The 27,787-nt window shown below is 35.2% G+C and overlaps 1 protein-coding gene across 1 annotated transcript in view; it reads left to right on the top strand.

Annotated features, from left to right (window-relative positions):
* Positions 1–27,787, top strand: part of SEMA3A (semaphorin 3A) — a 255,164-nt gene that overhangs the window by 129,676 nt on the left and 97,701 nt on the right. The window contains exons 5-6 of the mRNA XM_005899613.2: positions 12,660–12,753; positions 22,317–22,436. Coding sequence (XP_005899675.2) covers positions 12,660–12,753; positions 22,317–22,436 — 214 coding nt within the window. The remainder of the gene's footprint in view (positions 1–12,659; positions 12,754–22,316; positions 22,437–27,787) is intronic.

Genomic DNA, 27,787 nt, shown 5'->3' with positions numbered 1-27,787 from the left:
TATTTTTGTGAACTATTGATTTGCTCTTTGACTGAGCCCACTTTACCAGGTCTCACTGGGGCAAAGCATTTTAGAGTAAATTGTTCATGTTCTGGAATTTCTCATTCTAGGCAAGATAAAATTTACCCTTTCATTGTTATATACCTTGGGAGTTAATAGGCATTCATAGCTGAATAATTATACCATGACAGGTATGAGATATCTGCATAAACTCAAATTAAGCTCCTATTAAAAACATAATCTGCATGAAGTATGAATGCATATGCTTTCTGTTTTCTTTGGTTTATACCATTAATTTTAAAGATGACAAAAAACAGATGAATTATGTCATTGATGCTTGTATGAGGAACCCAGACAAATTCATATCCCTTAAATTTAAAGGGCAAATCCTATTTAATCCAGCTGTAAGAGGTATATGTTGTTACTGGGCAGACAATGAATAAAGTAATGCTAAGGTTTTAGAAAAGGCAGAGGAACCAGAGATCAAATTGCCAACGTCCACTGGATCATTGAAAAAGCAAGAAAGTTCCAGAAAAACATCTACTTCTGCTTTATTGACTATGCCAAAGCCTTTGACTGTGTGGATCACAATAAACTGTGGAAAATTCTGAAAGAGATGGGAATACTAGACCACCTGACCTGCCTCTTGGGAAACCTGTATGCAGGTCAGGAAGCAACAGTTAGAACTGGACATGGAACAGCAGACTGGTTCCAAATAGGAAAAGGAGTACGTCAAGGCTGTATATTGTCACCCTGCTTATTTAACTTATATGCAGAGTACATCATGAGAAATGCTGGGCTGGAAGAAGCACAAGCTGGAATCAAGATTGCCAGGAGAAATATCAATAACCTCAGAAATGCAGATGACACCACTCTTATGGCAGAAAGTGAAGAGGAACTAAAAAGCCTCTTGATGAAAGTGAAAGAGGAGAGTGAAAAAGTTGGCTTAAAGCTCAACATTCAGAAAACGAAGATCATGGCATCCGGTCCCATCACTTCATGGGAAATAGATGGGGAAACAGTGGAAACAGTGTCAGACTTTATTTTTCTGGGCTCCAAAATCACTACAGATGGTGATTGCAGCCATGAAATTAAAAGACACTTACTCCTTGGAAGAAAAGTTATGACCAACCTAGACAGCATTTTCGAAAGCAGAGACATTACTTTGCCAACAAAGGTCTATCTAGTCAAGGCTATGGTTTTTCCAGTGGTCATGTATGGATGTGAGAATTGGACTATAAAGTAAGCTGAGCACCGAAGAATTGATGTTTTTGAAGTGTGGTGTTGGAGAAGACTCTTGAGAGTCCCTTGAACTGCAAGGAGATCCAACCAGTCCATCCTAGAGGAGATCAGTCCTGGGTGTTTACTGGAAGGACTGATGCTGAAGCTGAAACTCCAGTACTTTGGCCACCTCATGCAAAGAGTTGACTCATTGGAAAAGACCCTGATGCTGGGAGGGATTGAGGGTAGGAGGAGAAGGGGACGACAGAGGATGAGATGGTTGGATGGCATCACTGACTCAATGGACATGAGTTTGGGTGAACTCCGGAAGTTGGTGATGGACAGGGAGGCCTGGCGTGCTGTGATTCAGGGGGTTGCAAAGAGTTGGACACAACTGAGCTACTGAACTGAACTGAATTTTTCACAACCATGAAACAAAGTAATTTCACATATTTTTCTGCAAAGCTAGAATTATGTTAGTTTTCTCTACTTGTCTTTACTGTTTTGGAGTATAATGTGGGTCTATATTAAATACAGTGTTATATGTCATAGTCAATCATTTAAGATTAATTCAGGACCTAACTATACTTGAATTACGAGGAATACACAGTTGAATTAAGGAATATTATTATAACAGTACTTTATATGATCAGAGAAGGCAATGGCACCCCACTCCAGTACTCTTCCCTGGAAAATCCTGTGGACGGAGGGGCCTGGTGGGCTGTAGTCCATGGGGTCGCTAAGAGTCAGACACGACTGAGCAACTTCACTTTCACTTCACTTTATATATGATATGTATTCATAAAGTAACATGGTGTGTGAATCAAATACAAAAAATATTTTTATAATCCCTCCATTTATTACTGGTTCCAGAAATTCTTTAGTTGGCTCTTCTGTGTACTATGTGACCTAAGACAAGTCTTTTATTTCTCTTTGTTATTTCATTTACAGAATTAGTGTTATTACACTGTGTACTTCAAGGGATACTCTAATGTTAAAAAAGTAAATACCTACAAGCACTTGAGAGAGTGCACTTGGCTAATATTTGCTTAATACATTTTAGCTATTACATTATCACAGATAGTGAGTTATCAACATGCTGTCATAGTAAAGATGTACCATTAATAGTGAATTTAGAATAATTAAAATTATAAATAACTAAATTTCGATATGGTTTATGCATGCTTCCCTGTATAAAATACACATTATATCTCATTGGATCCTTGAGGCAATTATGTGTAGTATTTCCATTTCATAGAAAAATGTTGACACATCAAAAGTGATTTAAAAAACTTATTTTTGAGCTTGCAATCAACATTTAGCACAATGTATTAGAGAATCTAGATTTTTACCACATACACCGTCAAAGTCAAATTGCAGAATAAAATGTGGGTTGCAGAAAGACCATATAATCTCTGGAGACTAATTTTAGAGGTAAAATTTCCACTTTACTAAAGCATTGCTTGAACTGACTGTAGAAATAGAAATCAATGATTTTAAAACATTCCTACTTATATTCAGTCTAGAGATGAACTTAGTAGATGTTATGTACCCTGATGATACTATCCTTCCCTCTGTTTGGATCCTAAGAATTCCTCAGGGTCAGAAATTAAATTCAGTAAAAAGTCCGTATAGGTGTAACTAGAGATTGATCACATATCATGAATATTAAGCTGAACTATATTTATATAAGTGGAATATTTTTATTATTTAATTTGATAAATAGAATACTTTTTGTCAAAACAATTATCATAAACTGGCTCTATGGCTTTCCTTGCTAAGAAAAACTTTACTATCCAAGATGTATATTTGAAAAAGTATTAGAAATTATTCAATAATTACAGTTATTGACTCTAAATATTTTAGCATCAAATGACTGAATTTTGGATTCAGAACCAAATCTTGTAGATATTATACATCTAAAACTACTCCAAAAATTAATATTAAAAAGTATTAGTATATTCATTTCTAAAAATCCTTACAGATACAAAGCTTTTTCTTAAACTTATCTTTTACTGAGCTTCGTTTTTCAATAATAGTCATTTACATGCAACAATGTTTTCTTTATTTAATTGTAGAGAAAAATAAAATTCTAACATATATGGCTGAAATCATAGTGAAATCAAAGGCAGAACTAGTACAATCAGGACAGAAAATTATACTTGCTTTATTCACATAGCATTACTTTAAAATTTCCCAGCACTCAGTGACAGATACCAGTGTTACATTTCTTTTGTATCTTCCCACAATGTATATTGTTAAATAACTCTTTCTGACAGGCTAATTCTTATGAAGTTTATTATTCATAATTGCTCTTATATTCTTTTGAAGAGCCAAGGACTCTTAATAGCTCTCCATTTTGAAATAACCATGGAAAATAGGAGATTTCATACAGGCCAGGAAACCAAGTTTGAATGATTAGAATAGCAGAGGGATTGGGGCTGAAGTTCAATAGCTGAATTTATAAAAATAAATGAATACCAAGTAACAGTATATAGAAAATGAAAAAGAAAATGAGTTTTTAAAAGTCTGGATAATCCCTGTATTATGTTCAAGGACAGGGCCAAAAAACAACAGAAGCAGATGTCCAAGGTCAGAGGGATAGGATGAAAGAATCACACCAAGTTAGAAACAGAAAGGTCTTTGATGAATAGCTGATTTGGAAGCTCTTACCATGACTACTAAGGTCAGTAAACCCTAAAGATTGCTTACAAAATATATGTATGCTTAGCTTCAGTTTTCTGGAGCAAAGAATCCATAACTTTGCTAGAATATCAAAGGGAATTTTGATGCAACATAACTTAAGAAACATGAACTACGAAGGAGCTAGGTGACTTCACATGCTGCTGCTGCTAAGTCACTTCAGTCGTGTCCGATTCTGTGTGACCCCATAGACGACAGCCCACCAGGCTCCCCCGTCCCTAGGATTCTCCAGGTAAGAACCCTGGAGTGGGTTGCCATTCCCTTCTCCAATCCATGAAAGTGAAAAGTGAAAATGAAGACGCTCAGTCATATCTGACCTTCAGTGACCCCATGGACTGCAGCCTTCCTACGTCCATGGGATTTTCCAGGCAAGAGTACCAGAGTGGGGTGCCATTGCCTTCTCCAGGTGACTTCACATAACAACACACAAAATTTAAAAAAAAAATTCCTTTAAACTACTGTGATGTGTAAGAAGAGTTACAGGTTATGAGGACAGGTTCTTCTTCTGTCACCAGGCTCATATATCTTAAATCGTCTTACACATCACTGTCAGATTCATCATCATATTGCACCACTTTGATGCTATTGTTCTCCAACTAAAATTATCACTGTGTAATTTGATATAGAGCAAATTGCTTATTCTGGCACAGAAAACTTTCCACAGTTTGATTCCAACTTTATATATCTACCTTATCTTTGAATATATGTATACAGTCTTCATTATATGAACTCAGCTTTATGTTACTTATCATACAAATTTTGTCTATTTTGAGGGAATTTTGTTCATGCTGTTACGTGTAGATGGACTAATTTGCACCTGCACTTTACCCTGCCCTCTCTCTATAAGCTCATTTTGCCCTCTGTACTAATAACCAATAAACATACAAACACACAAATGCATACTCTCAGACGCATTCACCTCCCACCAAAATACATTTCTAAAGGACCCAATTAAAATTTTTCTTTCTATACTGGAACATAAAATTACCTATCCCATTTTGAACTCCTGTGGTTTCCAGTTTCTACTATCTTAGGGTACATCTCAGATATTTTTTTGCATAATACTTTCCTGAAGCTCAATTTTTAAATAGCGGTTAAAAACAAGGACTTGGAAAGAGACAGTTCTTTTATCAAATTTTAATCCATCTCTATAACTTTGAGTATTATAAGAAAACACCCATGTTTCTCATCTGTAAAACTGGCACGATAATAGTAGGGTTGTTTTAAGATTAAGTGAAAAAATATAGATGAAGTATAGGATATTATGAACACTTAGTATGTTTTTCCATGTTAAGTGAAATAGCTACCCAATACTTACAAACACTGTAGTATCATATATATGTAATTTTTTATTGTTATGTCATTGTTGTTGTAATTTCTTGTATGCTAATTGAGTTAAATAATTAAACCTTTCACCTTCATATTCCAAACATAATTCTTACATAGTCACAGTTCAGTTTATATTTTTTGCACATATTAATGTTATATGTTTTAGGAAGCATATACATTATAAAGTTTTGAAAATAAATATAAAAGTGTAAATCCTAAGAAATTATTTATTTTTATAAGTATAAAATTATATTTAGCAAAAGCCCAAACAGCTTCTTTTGTTTGATGTTCTACTTTCCAGCATCTCAGAGATTCTTGGAGTAATTTCTGTTAATTAAAAAAAAAATCAGATAAAACAGTTACCCTGAAATTATGGAGGTATTACATTAATAAGAATGATTTTTGAAGTTCTGCAAAGAAATATTTGATGACTTTTCACCTGAAGCTGGTTCTACTGAGAGGAGTAACTATTTATTAACAAGCTTAATAATAATAATAACTGAAGAATCACAAAGCCCAATGAAAATGAAACAGAAACAGTTTTAAAAGCAAAAGGACTGTAAGGTTATACTCTTTTTCATTAAATTTTATTTTTATGCTTTTGCAGTAAGAATAAACTCATTTGAAGTATGTAACAAATATCAAACTCTGTTAATAGTGATATATATACACAAAACAGTTAAAGACTATTACCTTTCTTAAAACTCACTTTAAAACCAGGTTTAATATTTGAATTCTGTAGTTTGGCCTCTGCTGCACAGTTGTTTCCATATCTGAGTCATATCCTTAAAACATTAGCTCTTAGAGGTCAGGGCTATGTTCCTGGTGTACCTTGGATGTAGTTTTTCTGTAGCACCTCTTCTACTCAGTCACATGGTCACTTATTTATTCATTATTTCATTGAGCTTTAACTCAGTGAAAAGTTCTATCTTAGTATTTTGGAGAAACATAGTAAAATTTTTCCTTCACCTCATAAGTATTAAGAAGAAAAGAATCAAATGCATTATTGAACAGCACAGTTGAAGGTAAGAAATGGCACAAAAAGACTATGAATAGATTCTTATACAAGTTCCAGGGAGAAAGTATTTTTTTCTGCTGGGTAAAATTAATGAAAATTTAATGGACTGGTATTATGATTTAAACTTTAAATAATGAGTCAGTTTTGTTACTGGATCACAATAAACTGTGGAAAATTCTTCAAGAGATAGGAATACCAGACCACTTGACCTGCCTCTTGAGAAACCTGTATGCAGGTCAGGAAGCAACAGTTAGAACTGGACATGGAACAACAGACTGGTTCCAAATAGGAAAAGGAATATGTCAAGGCTGTATATTGTCACCCTGCCTATTTAACTTATATGCAGAGTAAATCATAAGAAACGCTGGGCTGGAAGAAGCACAAGCTGGAATCAAGATTGCCAGGAGAAATATCAATAACATCAGATATGCAGATGACACCACCCTTATGGCAGAAAGTGAAGAGGAACTAAAAAGCCTCTTGATGAAAGTGAAAGGGGAGAGTGAAAAAGTTGGCTTAAAGCTCAATATTCAGAAAACGAAGATCATGGCATCTGGTCCCATCACTTCATGGGAAATAGATGGGGAAACAGTGGAAACAGACTTTATTTTGGGGGAGGCTCCAAAATCACTACAGATGGTGACTGCAGCCATGAAATTAAAAGACGCTTACTCCTTGGAAGGAAAGTTATGACCAACCTAGACAGCATATTCAAAAGCAGAGACATTACTTTGCCAGCAAAGGTCAATCTAGTCAAGGCTATGGGCTATGGTTTTTCCAGTAGTCATGTATGGATGTGAGAGTTGGATTATAAAGAAAGCTGAGTGCCGAAGAATTGATGCTTTTGAACTGTGGTGTTGGAGAAGACTCTTGAGAGTCCCTTAGAGTTGCAAGGACATCCAACCAGTCCATCCTAAAGGAGATCATTCCTGGGTGTTCATTGGAAGGACTGATGTTGAAGCTGCAACTCCAATATTTTGGCCACCTGATGCGAAGATCTGACTCATTTGAAAAGACCCTGATGTTGGGAAACGTTGAGGACAGAAGGAGAAGGGGACGACAGAGGATGAGATGGTTGGATGGCATCACCGACTCAATGGACATGAGTTTGGGTGGACTCTGGGAGTTGGTGGTGGACAGGGAGGCCTGGCATGCTGCGGTTCATGGGGTTGCAGGGAGTCGGACACAACTGAGCAACTGAACTGAACTGAATTTAAATGGAAGAAGGATGGCATATGAAAAAATACAGGGCATGTATTTGTTTATCTGCTCTACCATTTAATGTTACTTAGGGCAACCCCTTGCTAATAAAAATCAAAATTAATATTTTAGTATAATCTTTCCTTGTAGATTTCATGGACTTTTTCAACTACAATTGTGATTTGAAGACAACTTTTCTTTTTCTGGAGACCCTCTAATTTTCAGTTCTGCTCTTTGCTGCTAATAGGATGTTGTCCAGTAGAACTTCTATGACAGTGGAAATGTTTGGATCTGCAGTATTGTATTCACAAGTCTCATGTGACTATTGAACACTTAAACTGTAGCTAGTGCAATTGAGGAATAGGTTTATTAATTTTCATTAAATTAAATTGCTACAATAGAGCTCATGGCTATTAGAATTGCACAACAAGGACCTAGAGTCACCTCTTTAAGAGAAGTAAATTCCAGATGAATTTTAGCCACAAATGGATCTCCTTCGGTAAAATATAGTATGCCACAATGTTTCTTGTGAAATCCTCTTATGTCCCTTCATTGCTGAAGCCAGTAGTTTTACCCAGTATTGTTATTGCCTGTGTATTATTGTTAATTAGGATATACACAAAGAAAACTAACAAATTACATCTCCAGGAAGCTCTGAAGACTTCTCCCAGAAAGTAACTTTTGAATTTAGTCTTAATGGAAAGGAAGTTTATGCTGATTTTGAGGTTTATGCATCAAGTTTATGCTGATGATGAGCTGGGAGTAGTTTAGACAGAAATAAGAAAAAACTGGTACAACCAGGGAATACCTGATAATTCATTATAACTGGCAAACAAAGTATCTTTGTAAAAAGCAGGAAAGGCAATTGAGCATTTTGAAAAAATAGAATAGTTGATGTTTTAAAATGATGTTAAAATGGATGCCCAAATATTGGGTTTAAATTTAGATAGCTTCATACCCAACATGGTTATTCTATCACATATACTATTACTTTCTTTCATTTCTTTTCCTTTTTACAAGCATCATTTATGTTTTAATCATTAACTAAAGCAACTAAAATTGCAGCTTTGTTACTTAAATTTATTACTTGGACAAGATTGGGATTTCAGAAATTTATTGCCATGATGTCACCAATGGTTTATAATTTATAAAACTTTGCATTAGACATTAGCACAGTTATTATTTCCTCTAATGCCTTACCTCACCACAGTCTTAATAACATTCAGGAAATCCAAAAGACAAAGGGGAAAGAGTGGACTTGAAAGCTAAAAATAGTTGCTGAAAACTGATGCAATCATGTAATAAAATATGGTACAGTAACATATGATATATTCATAGTATCTGCTAAAGCAATTAGAATCCATGCAGCTAGATTTCTGTTCGTGTATTCCTAAAAATGAAAACTATTTCAGCCCAAGTTAGACATATAAGCTATTCAGTTTTAATTGTATATTGGTCCTAATATTTCTGGTCTTATTACTTTCATATGTGATCTATTTAACACTCTTTAAAACAGAGAATCATTGAATAGCAATCAGGTTTCAAAAAGCCTGCCAAGTACAGCCAGACAGTTGTCTGTGTGTTTTGCTACATATGACAACATAGAATGTACAATTATATTAACAAAGGCTTCTTTTCCAAGGAGTCAATATTTTCACACATTTACTAGGTCTCCTCAAAAGATAACAGAAACAGCAGTATTGGTGTCTCTCAACATGAATCACATTAAGTTTATCAGATATATTAAAAGACTAGTCTTTTTTTAAATTGAGAAATTTTATACATATTATATTTAATGCTTTGTTTGTCAAAAAGCTTTGAATGGACTCTGGTCTAGCTATAGGAAAAAATAATTTTCAGTGCATTTTGGGAGTCCAAAGTATTAACATATTTTTAAACACAGGTCTTAATTTCCACTGATTAAAATATAGGCAGACATTTCCACTATAGCATGAAAAATATTAATCACTATAGGAAAGAATGATTTTATTTTGGTAACTACAAACAATGAAAAAAATAAATTAATAAATATTTTTCGGGCATTCTAAGTGTTTTATATACATTGTTACAATAAATATTCATAATCAACCCTATGAGATTTTACTATTCTCTTTATAAAAGGAATCTGAATTTCAGAATGGTTTAGGGATTCCCTGAGACCCAGATAATAAAAGGCATGGCCAGGGATAATATCTGATTTCAACAGCTTTAGACTTCATTACTTGGAAAAGGAAATGGCAACCCACTCCAGTATTCTTGCCTGGAGAATCCCCATGAACAGAGGTGGCCGACAGGCTACAGTCCATGGGGTCGCAAAGAGTCGCACACGACTGACTATGCAGACTTCACTATTATGTGTAACAGGTATGGATTTTACACTACAAATATTTGTATATAAGAAATATATTTTACTTTACTACTCAGAAATCAAATTATAATTATTCCAAGCCTCCATATCACTAGGCTGGAAAAGAAATTCAGTGTTACCCTTCAGTAGAATCATATAAAAATATAGAATAATTACATGATAGAAACACAGAAATTTGGGGAAGAGTTCCATTTAAAGGAAGAAGGAAGGAAAGGAAAAGGGAGCTGGCTTTGAACACATTACCTGATACCATGGCAAAGTATAGTTTTTCCTCTCTTAAACCATAACTGACATACTTAACCCTTCTCCCTATGAACTCTAATCCTTTAGCTTGTAAATCAAATGTTAAACACGAGGCTGCAAGTACTTCTCATATACCTTGGCATTGTCCTATTATCTTGGACACATGACCCCAGTCATCAGGTGTCTCATATTTTGAGGGATAGCTCTTCTATCATAGTCAGTAAAATAAAATGTCTTATGAGGATAAGAAATTTATATGTATATTTATAACAATATTTTTAGTCACACTGTCACTTCCACCTGCTGCTTCCTCTAACCTTTGAGGATTAGTAACAGACAGATTTTAATATTTTCTATCATTGTGGCAGTAGAGTATATATCAGTTACTGAGTATATTTCTTTTGTATTGTTTCCTAATTTTAATTAAAATGAATCTAAATATTTGTTAAACTTCTATGTTTTTTCTTAGTGTATTGCAAGAAATTTCATACCATAATTTTAATATTCAAGTGCCTGTGACAAATGTGTTTTTGTAAATAAGTTTATAATTTGGTGACTTATATAACATTTTAGATAATATTTCTTTTAAGTTCTGCTAGGAAAGTTTGCCCACAATGGTAAAAACTTGTATTAAATTTTCATATTTTTGTTGTTTTAATATGAGCAATATTAATAGAATAAGAATAAATTGTGCCTTTTTATTTTGCTGCTTTAAAAATGTTTTATTCCAGTTCTTTAATCATCACAATAAGCATTTGAGATTAAATATCCTTATCAACATTAACTTTTAGAAACCTAAGGTTCAGAGATATTGGTTGACCATCAAAGAACAAGAGCTCACCTCGCTGGCCCAACTGGGCCTGTCTCCTAATTCACTGCCATTCCTACTGTGTGTACGCATGCATACTCAGTTGCTCAGTTGTATCTGACTCTTTGTGACCCCATGGACTGTATATAGCCTGGCAGGCTCCTCTGTCTATGGGATTTCTCAGGCAAGAATACTGGAGTGGGTTGCCATTTCCTTCCACAACTTAATGCAGTTCTGAGAAATCCCATACAATTTTCACATTGTAAATTTTAGAACTCAGCTTAAGAACCAACCAGTGGGCTTCCCTGGTGGCTCAGTGATGTAGAATCCACCTGCCAATACAGGAGACGAGTTCAATTCCTGGGTCAGGAAGATCCCCTGGAGAAGAAAATGGCAACCTATTCTTGGCTGGGGGAACCAATGTACAGAGGAAACTGGCAGACTACAGTCCATGGGGCTGCAGAAGAGTCAGATGGGACTTAGTGACTAAACAACAAGGAACAGTCATTGCTAGGGGATAGCTATTTATCAAGTACAGTGTAAGGAATGCATAGATATGGTAATTCTCACACTTAGAGTAATAAAAATGGAGAATACTTTTGGCTTACTTCCTTTTTCACTCTTCTTCCCTAATTCAAATGAGTTTTAAGAGTCATAATTTGAAACTCTGCCATTAGCTCCATCAGAAATATTAAATGTTAAATAAAGTGATGTGTATTGGCTATAAAACGAACACCATTTATTATTCTAAGAATATAGAAAATGCTTTTATGTGAACAGTAGAGAAATTGCCAAAAAAGCTATCTTATTTCAGTCTGTAGACAAGTTAATGTGCTACTGGAAAATGCATACATATTCTGACCTAATTAATTTCCAGAGCATTTATTTGCTTCTGAAAAGAGTGCTCAGAAAGCCCCCCAATTAATTCCACTGTCATACAGAAGTCTCACATTCTGAGGACAGGGTCTTAGGCCTAAGTTAGTTTGTTACCTCATTATGAAGGCTTTTGTTGTAGTGCTTTCTGGCATACTTCCTACCATAGTCAAATGTTCGCTTCAATTTCTGGGTGCGTGAGCCTCAACTGAGCAGACTTCCTTGTGATAAAATCTGTCACCTTGTGCTTATCGTCCTAAGGACACTATCTCCAGGCATACCTGTCTTAATAAATAATTTGATATTTCTGACTTAGAGAAATTGATAAGGATAGTTTCAGGTACCTTCTACCTTCCAAGGTGACTAATTTAAAAATGCTTGAGAAGCTTGTAAGCATAAAGTTTTAGGAATGACAGAGTGGAGAATGTGGCTGCTATGACTACTTCCTTCTGGAAAGTACATACAGAAATGTGAGATAGTGTATCTTGTTACAGACATCTAATATAGTGAGTTGCTGTGTTTCCTCTATGTGAAGGAAGTAAAGGAGTCATTTTGTCTAAATTTAACATTCTTTCAAGAGCCATTAGGGTAGCTCTTGGCATACTTATGTGATAAAATGATCACCCTACTCTTGTCACATCATGCTTTGTCCTTTAGGATTGATGATATACTTACTTGCAACATGGTAAATGCCACTAAAAATCACCAAGCTAAATAGACATTTGTCTAATAATATCTAGTTTTTACCCCCACTTAAGTTATTTTGCCATCTCTAAAGATTACACAAATAATAATATACCTTGATAGTGCAGAAGAATGCTCAAACTCTCTATGATTAACTGGCATGTTAAAATGATTTTATTATAAATAAACTGAATTCTTTTTCTTTTCTACAGGACAACATTTTTAAGCTGCAAGACTCACATTTTGAAAATGGCCGTGGGAAGAGCCCATATGACCCTAAACTGCTGACAGCATCTCTTTTAATAGGTACTTAATCAGCAATCAATTAAACAGTAAATTTTCTGTAGATAATGGTCAGATTTCATGTTCCTTCTTATATATCAACATTTTCCTTTATTAATCATAAAATATTCAGAGTATGTCAGTTGAGATATTTTTACATATTTTGAAAATGAATAAGAAATACTAAATGCTGCTTTGATTTTTGTACTATCTAGTCTATGATTCTTTTTAATCAAAATGATTTAATAGTATCTTTAAAACTGACTGCTCAATCACATGTATCCCCACGATTGTTGTTGTTTAGTTACTAAGTCGCGTTTGACTCTTTGCGACCCTTTGGACTGTAGCCCAGCAGGCTCCTCTGTTCATGGGATTTCCCTGGCAAGAATACTGCAGTGGTTGCCATTTCTTTCTCCAGAGGATCTTCCGGATCCGGGGACTGAACCTGTGTCTCCTCCATTGGCAGGCCAATTCTTTAGTGCTGAGCCACCAGGGAAGCCCCGTATCTCCACTAGACATTTACAGATTTTGTGTTGTAAAAATATGGTTTTGATTTTCTTTATTTGAAAGAGATGTTTCAAAGGGGGAATTTTGACAAGTCAGAAAGAAAGAGTGAGATTCATTCTCTATTGTTAATTGTAGTCCCAAGATTTGTAGCACTTTTAACACTTGGATAACTTAATCAGCACAATACAACTAAATGGTAATACAATTGATAGATTCCCCCTTATGTTACTTTGATTTGACTAAGTTCTTGTGTGTTCATCTTTTTTGACTTTAGGGCTTTTCTCCCTTCCTTTTTCTTAAATCAAAACATTGTGTGTATTTCCTGTATACTTTTCTTTGACCTCTTCCTTTCTAATTTTATTCTTTCCTTTTTTCCTTAAATATTGCAGATAAGTGGTGACTGTTTAGCCATAGTTCAAAAGGATAGAATTAGAAATATAGAAGTAGAAAAAGGAAAAAGTTTTAGTTTGTATTGAAAGAGAATTTTTCCACATTTTTTTTACCACTCTGTACTGGGATTAAATAATACACAAAAAGTGTATCATCATTAAACAATTTTTTTCTTTTTTTCTCTTTTAATTGTTGAGTATGCCAGCAACCTGAAACACAGAAGATTCTGTTTTTAAATAATCATGTAGAAATTATGTAACTTTTTGTTTCCTTTTCCTTTTTTTATGAAATATAGAAATTATTTGATAACACAACAACAATAATAGTAAAACTTTTCAGGTATATACTTTCTATTTGAATTTTGAATAATACATATAAATTTTTAAAAGGTAAATTTAGGATATTATTTGTTGTATCAGATCAGATCAGATCAGTCGCTCAGTCGTGTCCAACTCTTTGCGACCCCATGAATCGCAGCACACCAGGCCTCCCTGTCCATCACCAACTCCCGGAGTTAGTAGGTCCATAAAATTTTCCCTCTTTTTCTTTTAAAAGATAACCTTTTTCCTCTGTTCAACAAAATAAGACTCTGGTCATACCGTCTACAGCATTAACTATGAAAATATATTTTTTCAGTATTCTCTAGTGTTTATCATCCTTTCACTGATCCCTTTTTTATTAAGAATAAAACCCTTACAGTAGAGTTATCTCTTCTACTGCTTTCGAAATGCAGACAATTTCAGTCCATTTGCTCCATTTATGGAGCACTTTAACAGAAGTTTAAGACCTAAAGGAATGCAGCAGATGTAACACACTTATAATTTCCTTTTCACAGATGGCCTAGTGATTATGTGTGAATAACTTCCTTAAGTACACACACAGAAATTTGAAAGGTGTCTTAAACAAAGGAGAGGCATCCTATTTTGTTTGAACTTGTAGCCTATACTTGTTTAAATTGCACACTGAAAGCAAAGAAAGAGAGAAATTTCTCAGAAAGCAGTATATAAAATTGTACCTAGAACAGCTTTAATTTGTGGCATGTTTCTCAGTAGGGATCTTCTTGATTATTTATTTTAATATTCCACTGAGTAAGGATGATGACAAGTAAGTATTACATAGTTCATATGGTAGGCAACCACACAATGTCCACGAAGAATGGGAAACGCCACAGTTTTGGTGTTATATTAGAACTTCTTTGAAAAAGTTGAATGGGTTTGTGAAAAAGAAGAGAGAGTGATAGAAGTTGCATGAATCATGAAGAGCAGGTATGACTAAAAAGAGAAGCAGCTTTTAAACGGAAGCCCAGATCTGACCTAGCCAGTGCTGTACAGTGACTGAATAATTTTCGGAGATATTTACTGCCTATTGACAAAGAAGATGATTCAAGCCAATGTAAGTTAATTTCTGAATCAGTTGAATAGCAGGATGCAGAAAAATGAGCAGGGCATATGATACATAGTAAAATCCCTCAAAATATTTGCAGCACCATGTTAATTCAAAAGCTGTGATTTCCTTTATTGAGGTTATTTGCTTCTTTTAAAACTATGCTATAAATTTTTCCTCTCACAGTAAATTTAATTCTCCTTGTTGGGTTCCTCTTGGCATTTTTATTTTGCTGCTTTAAAAATATTGTTTAGTAATTTAATGGAGTTGTTTTAACATAAATATTTTCTACAACACTTCCCAAACTTTTACATAAAAGTCATTGAAATATACAGATTGTACAATGTACATTTAAAAAATGGTTTGGGGGAAAGCTTTGCAGCCAAAAGATTTTAAATATGCTCTTCTCATTTTTGCACACAGAAGAAATTTTTGAGGTGGTTCCAGGATGCTTCTTTCCCCAATACTGGGAAGAAAAATTGTACATTTAGCTCAAAACACTTATAAACTGGCTAGATGGATCTTAATAGCAGATATTTTTATATCCCCAATCCTTCTTTTAAGCAGTTTTAACCTGTTGTAAGCTTTAGAACCAGATGACTACTTAAAAACTTTGGTTTATGAAATCTGTAAGAGTTTAATATAACCTTTTTCCAAACTGCCTTGCGTTTTAAGCTGATAACTATAGAAAATATGAATTTTTCCTGAGCAATGCATAGTTACCCATACAAAGCTACCCCGGTCCTATAATATATCCCAAAGTTTTCAGATCACTTTAGAAAAGTAAATTTTTCAAATCTACTTTAACAAAGGGTTCTCCAGGTGACTCAGTGGTAATGAATCCTCCTTCCAATGCAGGAGATGTGGGTTCGATCCCTGGGTTGGGAAGATCTCCTGGAAAAGGGAATGGCTACGTACTTCATTATTCTTGCCTTGAGAGTTCCAGGACAGAGGAGCCTGGTAGGCTACAATCCATGGGGTCTGAAAGAGTAGAACATGACTGAACAGCTAAAATACATAGATGCACACACACACACACACTTTCAAGATATGAAAGGAACAGTCAACTTGAAAGCAGTTTTATGTTTCGGAAATCTTCATCAGTCATTCCATCATTAACAGATATTATGAGGACCAGCTTCAAGTGTTTGGGACTTTTACGAATGGTTTATTTCCCTAAGCTAGCATTCTGCCATGCCTCAGGAAAAAACATAATTTGACATTAGACTATTCTCTCACTTGGTATTAGAGTAAACGAGGTACTCCCCAAATTAATTAACTAAAATTGAGAAAATTATTTGAAGTCTCTGTTTCTTTGTATAAAATGGCATGGCCATGCAAGTTCCACTAGTTTGTTGTAAGATTTAAATAAGACAATGTAATAGCATACTACATTTGGGTATGTACATATTTCTGGCATATAAATGTAGGTAGAAACTAAAAAAAAACAGAACTAGTAATAGTGGTTGCCTGTTGGGATAGATTTTATATTTTTAAGTTTATAGCATTTACATTTATAACTATTTAAAGAATGATGTTAATTTTTAAAGGACAATATGAGTAACAAAGCCAGTATATTCATTGGTATAGAAAAGGTGCTTAATAAATGTGAAAATGTAAAAGTATTCCCATACCCTTTCACTTTCAAGAAGTAGATTTCATCCATGCCATGTGCTATGGGTGTGTATGTGTGTGTGTGAGTGTGTGTGTAAGAAGAGAGACAGACATTTTTTCCTGCCTCTGTTTCTAATTACTCTGCTATTCTGTAAGTAGAATTTGCTTAAGGTGTTAACAACATAATGACTTGGTCTTTAGTTTTGTTTGATTTTTGCTCACATCCATGTCACACTTTACACCTGTGTTAGTAATGCTGTTATTTCATCAGGAAAATTTTTTTTTTCCACCTTCTGTTTCTTCTCACCACACCCTTCTTAGGAATTGTAATCCAATACATTACCTGATCTAAGCCACATTTTTACTTCATTTTGAGCTGTGAACACAAAATACAGAGTACACATGAACTTTTGTTTTTTAACACTGCTTCTCAGGTAACGCTGCCATGGTGGGAATACAGTTCACTAAACTTTTTGTTCATCTCAGAAAGAATGCTTTATTTAGAGATAGGTAAGAAAGCTTACAGTTCAGAAAGAATGGCATATACTCAAATAGCAACTTTCATATTTGAAAATTTCTAGCAAGTTATTTATATCCATAAGCAGTAATTTATCTTAGTCTGATATATTTTTTGAGATATCTAATTGTCTATATGGTATTTTTGTAGAAAAACTTAAAAATTTTTTTTGGACAGAGTATCCACAACCACTTTTGTAATGTGTATCAAAATTCCTTGCATGTATTATTCTACCATCAATTTAATAAAATTGGACAAATATATTTTCTTTCAGTAGTAATTTAGTATATTTGGAAAACCCAAAAGTATGTATCTTAGCCATAATGCAATTTGAACCATTGTAGGCTAACTTATATTTAAGGTCATAAAATTGAAAAATTACACATATATTTTGATAACTTAATAGATGACATCAAACATACAAAAAAAGCTTGCCAAATGGGCTTTTTAAATTAAAAAGTAAAGCAAACATATTGTTTTCCAAATATAAGCCAGCTAAGGTATAGTAGATTTATTCAACTCAGATATTTTGTTAGATCATTTCAGATAGCTGGAGAGTATAATGTCTTTAATATAAGGTGGTAATACACAGTTACATTAAATGAAATATACTCTGAGCTGATATATATCTTCTTAAAGAGAATGCAAGAGTATGATATGCCACCACCTATACACTTGGGCCAAATAACAAAGGGGGATTTGTTCCCCTTTGTTCCCCAAGGATGAAGAATCCACATTGATACGAATCCTATAGACCTCTGAGCAGAAAATCTGATCTAAGGCCTGGTGTTAAGGAATAGTTACTGACACTAAGCACTGACAGTATTAGAATGTGCCCTCATGGCCACCTAATCATCTGGTGACCTCCAGCTCTAGCATATTACGCTGACTCAAAAATAGTGTTTGAGTAGGAGGTAACTTCCTATGACTGGAGGCAACTGGTGCTTTAGCTGCAACCGTTCTTTGGTTTCTAAGTCAACTCTTCATAAATTATATTCTCGATAATAAATTAAGCTCTTCTACTGATGAACCCTCTACATTCTCTAAGGAGCCTACTTATCTCTTGTCAAAAGAGAAATAAAATCAGTCTTTCTGCCTTTGCACTCATATTTTTTGCCTTCCTTATGTGGGAATAGATGAAAAGATAATCATGATTGTTAACAAAGCTAAAGAAATGAATATGAGAAACAAACACCTGTCATATTCAAATAATATATATTTGGTTGTAGTTTTTGTTATTTCATCTCTCTGGAATAGAGTTTACATATAATAGCAATCATAATTATGAATTTTACTCACATTGAAAAAGCTAAATGAAAAAAAAGATTAACTCATGATATTCTTTACTCTTCCATTTCTGATTACACCTCTTATTAGGCATGGCCTGACAAATCTCTGACATATAATCACTCAGTTTTCACCTTTTGGTTGTTCTATTTTCACCTTTCCTTATTTTCATTACCTCACATACGGTTGAGAGGGCAATGAGGTTCAACGAACGATTTAATGCTTTTGATTTTTTAAGGTAAAGAGGACACAGATCTTCATGTGAAAGGTGTTCCAACATGAAAATGTTTGAAATTGACTTGAACATTTGAGGTTGCTTTCACAATACATTTTAAATTAACATTCTTTTATTCATATAGATAAAAAATCACCTGAAGTTTAAAAATTCATCACATCTGTCAGTTATTTGTAAAAAGATTAAGTGTCAACCTTAACTAAAGTGTTAAGTTTACTGCATATAGGTTATATTAAGTAGACCATCTACATTAAAATATTGCACAGTACGTTTGAAACTTGTAAATAGCTTGTTAATAGTGTTTCTGTACTTTTCAAAAAGGATTATTTCTTTATGGGCAGATAAAAAATTATTGCAGTATATTATTTTGAGAGCAAGTCAGTTTTGAACTTCATTTAATTAAGTAAAGAGAAGACAAGATGTTTTTGAATCCCAAAGATACCACAATATGCAATATGTCAATTTATGATGTCCCATGAGTACTGTTCATAGAGTTGGTGAATTTTACTTAATATATTATCAGACCATCACTTTGACTTGATTCACAACAGTTCAGAATAAGTGATAAATTTTTAAAAACTCAGTCTCTAAGAGGAACTATCTCTTTGTTAATATTTAAAGTCATAACTTACAGTTACTCAGTGATTCTGTCCGTGTAGCTGTCCTGTACTGCTTTGGACATTTTCCAAAGCCTGGTGCATTCAAACACATCAAAGAACCAGAGGTTCTACCAGAGGAATTAATTTACTTTAAGCTCAGTCATGTCCAACTCTTTGTGATCCCATGGTCTATAGCCCACCAGGCTCATCTGTCCATGAAATTCTCCATGCGAGAATACTGGAGTAGGTTGCCATTCCTATTTCCAGCTGATCTTCCCAATCCAGGGTAGAACCCGGGTCTTCTGAATTGCTGGCAGATTCTTCACTGTCTGAGCCACCAGGGAAGCCAAATTTAGTGTGGACCACTGAAAATGTCCATTTTCGTTTCAAAGACATTTATTTTCAAGTGATAATTCTAGGTGTGAACTAAGGATATCACATAAAAGATTAGATAATAAGACTTTGCAAAAGGTATTGATAACTGAAGATGTACAGAAAGTTTCTGATTGATATATACAAAAGTCCTTTGGAAATTAGTGGTATACCAATGTTTAACTTATAATTTGTGTATGCCTACACACAATTGCACTTATCTTACATGCTAGTAAAGTAATGCTCAAAATTCTCCAAGCCAGGCTTCAGCAATACATGAACCGTGAACTTCCAGATGTTCAAGCTGGCTTTAAAAAGGCAGAGGAACCAGAGATCAAATTTCCAACGTCCTCTGGATCATGAAAAAGCAAGAGAGTTCCAGAAAAACATCTATTTCTGCTTTCCTGACTATGCCAAAGCATTTGACTGTGTGGATCACAATACACTGTGGAAAATTCTGAAAGAGATGGGAATACTAGACCACCTGACCTGCCTCTTGAGAAACCTATATGCAGGTCAGGAAGCAACAGTTAGAACTGGACATGGAACAACAGACTGGTTCCAAATAGGAAAAGGAGTACGTCAAGGCTATATATTGTCACCCTGCTTATTTAACTTATATGCAGAGTACATCATGAGAAATTCTGGGCTGGAAGAAGCACAAGCTGGAATCAAGATTGCTGGGAGAAATATCAATAACCTCAGATATGCAGATGACACCACTCTTATGGCAGAAAGTGAAGAGGAACTCAAAAGCCTCTTGATGAAAGTGAAAGAGGAGAGTGAAAAAGTTGGCTTAAAGCTCAACATTTAGAAAACTAAGATCATGGCATCCGGTCCCATCACTTCATGTCAAATAGATGGGAAACAGTGGAAACAGTGTCAGACTTTATCTTTTTGGGCTCCAAAATCACTGCAGATGGTGACTGCAGCCGTGAAATTAAAAGACGCTTACTCCTTGGAAGAAAAGTTATGACCAACCTAGATAGCATATTGAAAAGCAGAGACATTACTTTGCCAACAAAGGTCCGTCTAGTCAAGGTTATGGTTTTTCCAGTGGTCGTGTATGGATGTGAGAGTTGGACTGTGAAGAAAGCTGAGCGCCGAAGAATTGATGCTTTTGAACTGTGGTGTTGGAGAAGACTCTTGAGAGTCCCTTGGACTGCAAGGAGATCCAACCAGTCCATTCTAAAGGAGAGCAGCCCTGGGTGTTCTTTGGAAGGAGTGATGCTAAAGCTGAAACTCCAGTACTTTGGCCACCTCATGCGAAGAGTTGACTCATTGGAAAGGACTCTGATGCTGGGAGGGATTGGGGGCAGGAGGAGAAGGGGACGACAGAGGTGAGATGGCTGGATGGCATCACTGACTCGATGGATGTGAGTCTGAATGAACTCCGGGAGTTGGTGATGGACCGGGAGGCCTGGCGTGCTGCGATTCATGGGGTTGCAAAGAGTCGGACACGACTGAGCGACTAAAGTGAACTGAACTGACTTTGTTTTCTGAGTATTTCTCAAGTCAGTGATTTAGAAACATTAACCTGTCCAAATAATCAACAAGATAATATTAGTTTTTACTGTCATTATGGTAGATTATTTGGAGAAAATATTTATTGTTTTTCTGTTCATAATTTACATAAGCAAGCAGGCAATAATGCATTTTCTGGGTGGAATAATATGAGGCATTTTTTGTTTAAAGGAAAGAAAATGCCAATTTTACAAACTTTAGTTTATTAAAAGGCGATATGATATATATTTAGTATAGGAAACTTGGGGTTAAACAGACTTGAGTTTGAACTTTCACCTTGACTTGCTAGTCTTTCAGCTGAGGAAACTTGGGTTTCTTGAAGTGTAAAATAAGGATAACATGTACATCATGGGGTTGTTGACAGAAGTAAATGAGATAATTTGGAAGTGTCAAGCCAGAACCTGACTGCCCCACAAGCACAAATGGTATGCAGTAAATATTAAGTTGTCTTTCTCCTTGTTTCTTTTCCCTTTCTTCTAACCTGCTGATTATGATTCTTCCATCATTAAATTCTGTCCTAGAGTTAATTCAATTTAAGTAGAAATGAATCAAGGCACAACAGAATCTTGAGCTATAGTGATTATGGCCTGTGTTTATCAAAATCCCCCTCTTCAAACACATTTCTGTTATATTTGAGACTCTGTGGTGGACTTGTTTTATGATTATATGACAGCTCATACCAAATTAGAATACTTTTCCCACTTGAGATATTAAAAAATGGAAGGCAAGAAAGTATTAGTCTTTTGTCAATTATAGCAAAATTTCATTAATTAATTAAGTCCCACTAAAAAAGAAATATATTAGAAATTTAATTTTTTGATTAAAGCCAAAAATGTAAGTAATATTTTACGAGACTGTAAAAAATAAAGATATTAGAATCATAGTAGCTTTAAACATATAAAAGCAGACAATGTGGTACATATAATTTTTGTTTCCATTCATAATGTCCACTGAATCATATTTTACTCAATTTTTCAAAGTTAGTGCTAAATGAGTAGCGAGATAGTCCCTTCTACAAAGATACAGGATAAATATCAGTAGCTTTGCATAATGATGCAGAGGGTGTTAGGATGGTCTTAACATGAAACTTGTACTTAGTTTTGGATTAAGTTGCCTTAATTAAAGTACGTGCATGTGATTTTATTTTATCACAACGCAGATGGAGAATTATACTCTGGAACAGCAGCTGATTTTATGGGGCGAGACTTTGCTATCTTCCGAACTCTTGGGCACCATCATCCAATCAGGACGGAGCAGCACGATTCCAGGTGGCTCAACGGTAGGTGCTACTGCTTGCAAGAGCACAAGCACGTAACATGGCGTCTGTAGTAAGTCAGCGGAGAGGCTTCCTCCTGTTGTGCACGCAATACGAGCTTGAGATTCAGTGTGCAGTTAAATTCATAGTGATGACTTCATGGCTGTGGGTGTGAGAAAGTGGGGCAAAAAGAGAACAGAGATTAAAAATTCTGGAAAGTATTTGCTTTGTGCCAAAAGTAAAGTTTCTCAGTAGTTAACAATGGAAAAAAATAGATTTGGGCTGGAGCTACGGAAGGGAGACAGTGGAAAAAGATAAGATGCCTTACCAATCTTGTCTTCCAGAGACACCACCACAAATCTCATGTAGTACTTTTTTCCTCCACACCTCTCATGTTGCCTTTAGAGCATCATATAAATTATTAAATTGTGCTAAACACATTACATGGTGCTAAACACATTACACTGAAAATATTTTTGAAACATTGGTATCATATTGTTTGATTCTCCTTTAATCTTTCTAAAATTCTTTTTTCCACTTTACAGGTTGGGAAATTAAGACTAATATGTGAATCTAAGATTACATCTACCCAGTAGATAGATTTTGGAAAAGAACCTAGTTTTTTGAACTTCAGGTGCTGGTGTCACTCCTGGATCAAGCAGATACTTTTTAAAAAACTTTATTTTTTGAAGTGTAGTTGACTTACAGTATTGTGGTAATTTCTGCTGTACACCAAAGCAATTCGGTTATACATACAGAAATATATTCTTTTTCATATTATTATTTTCCATTATGGTTTATCACAAAATATTGAATGTAGTTCTGTGTTCTACAGAGTAGTTCTTTGTTGTCTATCCATTCACTATGTGCTGGTTTGCAAAGCAGATACTTCTAAAATTCTTTTTCTTTTTAATATATAAATAAATTTACAATTGAAAATGATAAAATTTATATGCCTAAAATAAGTAAACACTACTTTCACTCAAATTTTAAACCAAATAATCCTTATGTAAGTCTTCTATGTAGAGTTTTTTTTTTTTAATTAGGCATTCATCAGTGATTTTTATACTGGTCACTCAAATATGTTCATAGATGTTTTTATTATTAAATAAGTATCTCCGTTTATATCTGCCCTCAATCCTATAAAATAAGGATTCCCAGTCCCTAATCTCATTTTCATGAATTCTCCTTTGGTTTCACATACCTTATTAAGAAAGATGAACTTCATAGCTTACAATCCATCTATGTACTCAGTAAGGTACTTGATTATCTCAGTATTTGAACTTCTGCCACATTTGTTTCTCCTGCTCTTCTAGGGTTACTTCAAATTAATTTCATCTCTGTCTTGTTTGTTAGAGAAAAATCAAAATCTGCTTCTGAACCTCTGAAATTTCAGGAGACCACGAGTTGTGGGTTTTTGTTCTCTGTGCTCATGCTCAGTTGCTCAGTCGTGTCTGACTCTTTGTGACCCCATGAACTGTAGCCCACCAGGCTCCCCTGTTCATGGGATTTTCCAGACAGGAATACTGGAGTGGATTGCCATTTCCTTCTCCATTGTTCTCTGTATCCCAACTCTAAAATGACTATTTAAACCATAAAATATACCTCAAATTACCTCAGTCAGCATTCATTTCTCCTATAGCAACGTTTCTGATCGTCCTGTTATTTTTCATGTATTAATGAAAATGATGTGCCTCTTACCTTCCACCTTTGACCCTACTGCCTTTGCTCTTAATTGCATTGATTTTTTTTTCATAAATTTACCCAGTTTACTTTTTTTTGCTGACTTTATTGGTTCTTCACCTCTGATTTCTTCCCTGACCTGAAAACGTACTCATGTACCCTACCTAAATTCTCCATTTAATGATGGTGAACCACACGGTCCCTAGATGTCTTAAGTCCATAATCTGGTTAAGGAACTTGTTTACTCAACATTTTCACTACATTTAGCTGTTTTCATCCTGACTTTGATCCCATGAAACTGCTCTTCCACTAATGACTTTCTGTGATTTTTTTTTTAAAATAAATCTCCATTTCGACTGTCTCTCCCACAGTGTTTGCCACTAGCCTTTTCTCTTTAAAAGAGTCTCTTCTATGTTTCCTGTATTTCCTACTCTCCAAGTATACAATAAATATGATAGTACTTGCCAGTTGCTGTCCTTTAAATTAATATGATGCCTCCCTAAGATAATTCATGATTCAGTACAAACACAGTGGTAATCAAAAGGGACTGGGCATATAGCTAGATACCCGCTGTCTGGGAATAGAGGAGGTAGAATGGTACCAGGTGATCATCTGAGAAATTAGAAGCCTCACCAAGGAACAGAAAAGATGCTGAGATCGTGATAAAACTCTCTGTGTAAAGTCATAAAAGACCCAAAGTCTAAAATCCCAGGACAGTTTTGGAATATCCACCGTCAATTATTTAACCTCTGCTCTGTCAGTCAGCTCAGTCGCTCAGTCATGTCCGACTCTTTGCGACCCCATGAATCGCAGCACGCCAGGCCTCCTGGTCCATCACCATCTCCTGAAGTTCACCCAAACTCATGTCCATCGAGTCGATGATGCCATCCAGTCATCTCATCCTCTGTCGTCCCCTTCTCCTCCCGCCCCCAATCCCTCCCAGCATCAGAGTCTTTTCCAATGAGTCAATGCTTCACATGAGGTGGCCAAACTATTGGAGTTTCAGCTTTAGCATCATTCCTTCCAAAGAAATCCCAGGGCTGATCTCCTTCAGAATGGACTGGTTGGATCTCCTTGCAGTCCAAGGGACTCTCAAGAGTCTTCTCCAACACCACAGTTCAAAAGCATCAAGTCTTTGGCGCTCAGCTTTCTTCACAGTCCAACTCTCACATACATACATGACCACAGGAAAAACCATAGCCTTGACTAGACGGACCTTTGTTGGCAAAGTAATGTCTCTGCTTTTCAATATGCTATCTAGGTTGGTCATAACTTTTCTTCCAAGGAGTAAGCGTCTTTTAATTTCACGGCTGCAGTCACCATCTGCAGTGATTTTGGAGCCCAGAAAAATAAAGTCTGACACTGTTTCCACTGTTTCCCATCTATTTGCCATGAAGTGATGGGACCAGATGCCATGATCTTCGTTTTCTGAATGTTGAGCTTTAAGACAACTTTTCCCTCTCCTCTTTCTGTAGGGACTCAAAATTAGTAGGAACAAACTTCTTTAAACATGGCTATCTAGTCAGTTCTCAAAGTGAAATATTTATGTAGTAGGAGAATTTTTTTTTTTTTTAATTCAGCAGGGAGACTTTGATCTACTAAGAACTCTAAAGGGCATACAGGCTTTCACTGTCCATGAGAAAGAAAATCTCATTAGAAGATGGAATAACATAAAGGAAAGTGTAGTATACATTTCATTTTTATGGCTTTGGTGGAAAAAAGTCATCAAGTTAAAACTGCTTTTGTGCTACAAACTCACATGTTGACAGCTGAGTCTGAAGAATTTAAACTGTGGGAAAACAGTCCACAGTTCTGTACTTCATCTCTGCAAATGTGCAGTTCATTTGAGAATTCAGTTATCAGTCTCTCAGCACTAAATGTGAGAACTGATTTTGCCAAATTAGCACAAAGGTTACATTTGACAGGGTGCAAAAACCAGAACTGCTGCAAGATGGAGGATGCAGACCTATCTGACTTAGAACCAAGGGGCTGTGTGATCACAACCTCATGAAATTAAATACCACTGAAGGACAAAATTAGAAACATAATGTTTATACATACATGCATAAAATAAATGAGTTTTGAGACTTCGGCATAGACTACGCAATCAGTTGTGCTGCCAGAAGTAATAAATTACCCTGCAAGGTACTTTTTGAATGGTCTTCCAGGCTATTCAAATTAATTTTGGTACAGGAATTACTTTACTTTTATCAAATAAGTTCAAACCAATTCAATTAGTTGGCCTACTTTAGATGACTTTTAATTTGTGTTTTTTGCTAAACTGAAATTAGAAAGAAAAACTGCTGTCTAGAATTAGATCTTGAAATGTCTCAGTTTTTATGGAATTTCACTATTTTCATAATTAAAACTCATGAAAGTTTCCATTTTTGTAATAGGAGAAATAATGGCTTAAATTCAGTTTCACTTTGCCAGGAAATAAATCACTTTGATGGCAAAACATGAGAGAGATGGAATCTATTGATTTTTTACATAACTTAAAAAAATCATTTATTCTAGCCTCTAGTTTAAGATTGCTAGATATTAGGACAACATTTGATTTCAGAAAATGTACTGGTATGAGTTTGACCTGATGTACCAAAATTCACTATTTTTTTTTTTTTGCTTTATAAATTCTATATTATACAGGTTTAAACTTCAATTCTAATTTTGGTTTACTAACAGCGTGAAAATTAGGTAAAATTGCCCTCTTCATAGTAAGAAGAATAAAAGCTTTAATAGTAAAAAAAAAAAGTTCACCATGCTGTAATAATAATTTTTAATATTTATTATGTAAATATTATCACCTAGTATTCTTGTTCTTTTTAGCCATGAACAAGAAGATGGAGCAGATGGATGGCTAACCCACATTTATTTTTCTATTTAATGGGCTAATCAGATCAGATCAGATCGGTCGCTGGGCTAATATTTGATTGCTAATATTGTTTATGTCTTGAACTAAGGTTGGAATACTATATGATAGAAGAAAATACTATTATCTTCTTATAGTTAAAAAAGAAAGAAAGAAAAAGGACTACATGATAATGTTGTATAAAGTACTAAGCAAGTGATTGGCATGATGCTGCTGCTGCTGCTGCTAAGTCGCTTCAGTCGTGTCCGACTCTGTGCGACCCCATAGATGGCAGCCCACCAGGCTCCCCCGTCCCTGGGATTCTCCAGGCAAGAACACTGGAGTGGGTTTCCATTTCCTTCTCCAATGCAGGAAAGTGAAAAGTGAAAGAGAAGTCGCTCAGTCATGTCCCACTCTTCACGACCCCATGGACTGCAGCCCACCAGGCTCCTCCGTCCATGGGATTTTCCAGGCAAGGGTACTGGAGTGGGGTACCATTGCCTTCTCCGGATTGGCATGCAGTAAGCACTTAATAAATTTAAGGTTTTCTCTGTGCTTTATCCCAAATCCATTGGTAGAACATGCTTAGTAAGCATTTTTAGACTCATTCTCTGAGTATAACATCTGAGTCAGGACAGTCAGAGTTGGGTTTAATGTATGAAACCACATGGATCCTTGAGAGAGCCAAGGCCTAGTACACCCAAACAGACCTAAATGCGGTGCCCAGAGTGTGAGGCTTTCCCACTTACTTCAGGAAGACCTGTTTTCTTTTAGTGGAATTTCCTAAAAGGATTGTGCCTGTGGATAAAGCAACTCGTTTGCTTTTTTTTTCCTTTTCTGTAAT

This window comes from Bos mutus, chromosome 4 (genome assembly GCF_027580195.1).
Source record: "Bos mutus isolate GX-2022 chromosome 4, NWIPB_WYAK_1.1, whole genome shotgun sequence".
In the NCBI taxonomy this organism is placed as follows: Eukaryota; Metazoa; Chordata; class Mammalia; order Artiodactyla; family Bovidae; genus Bos; species Bos mutus.
Note: the sequence above shows the minus strand (reverse complement) of the source record. Positions and strands in the feature narration are given on the sequence as shown.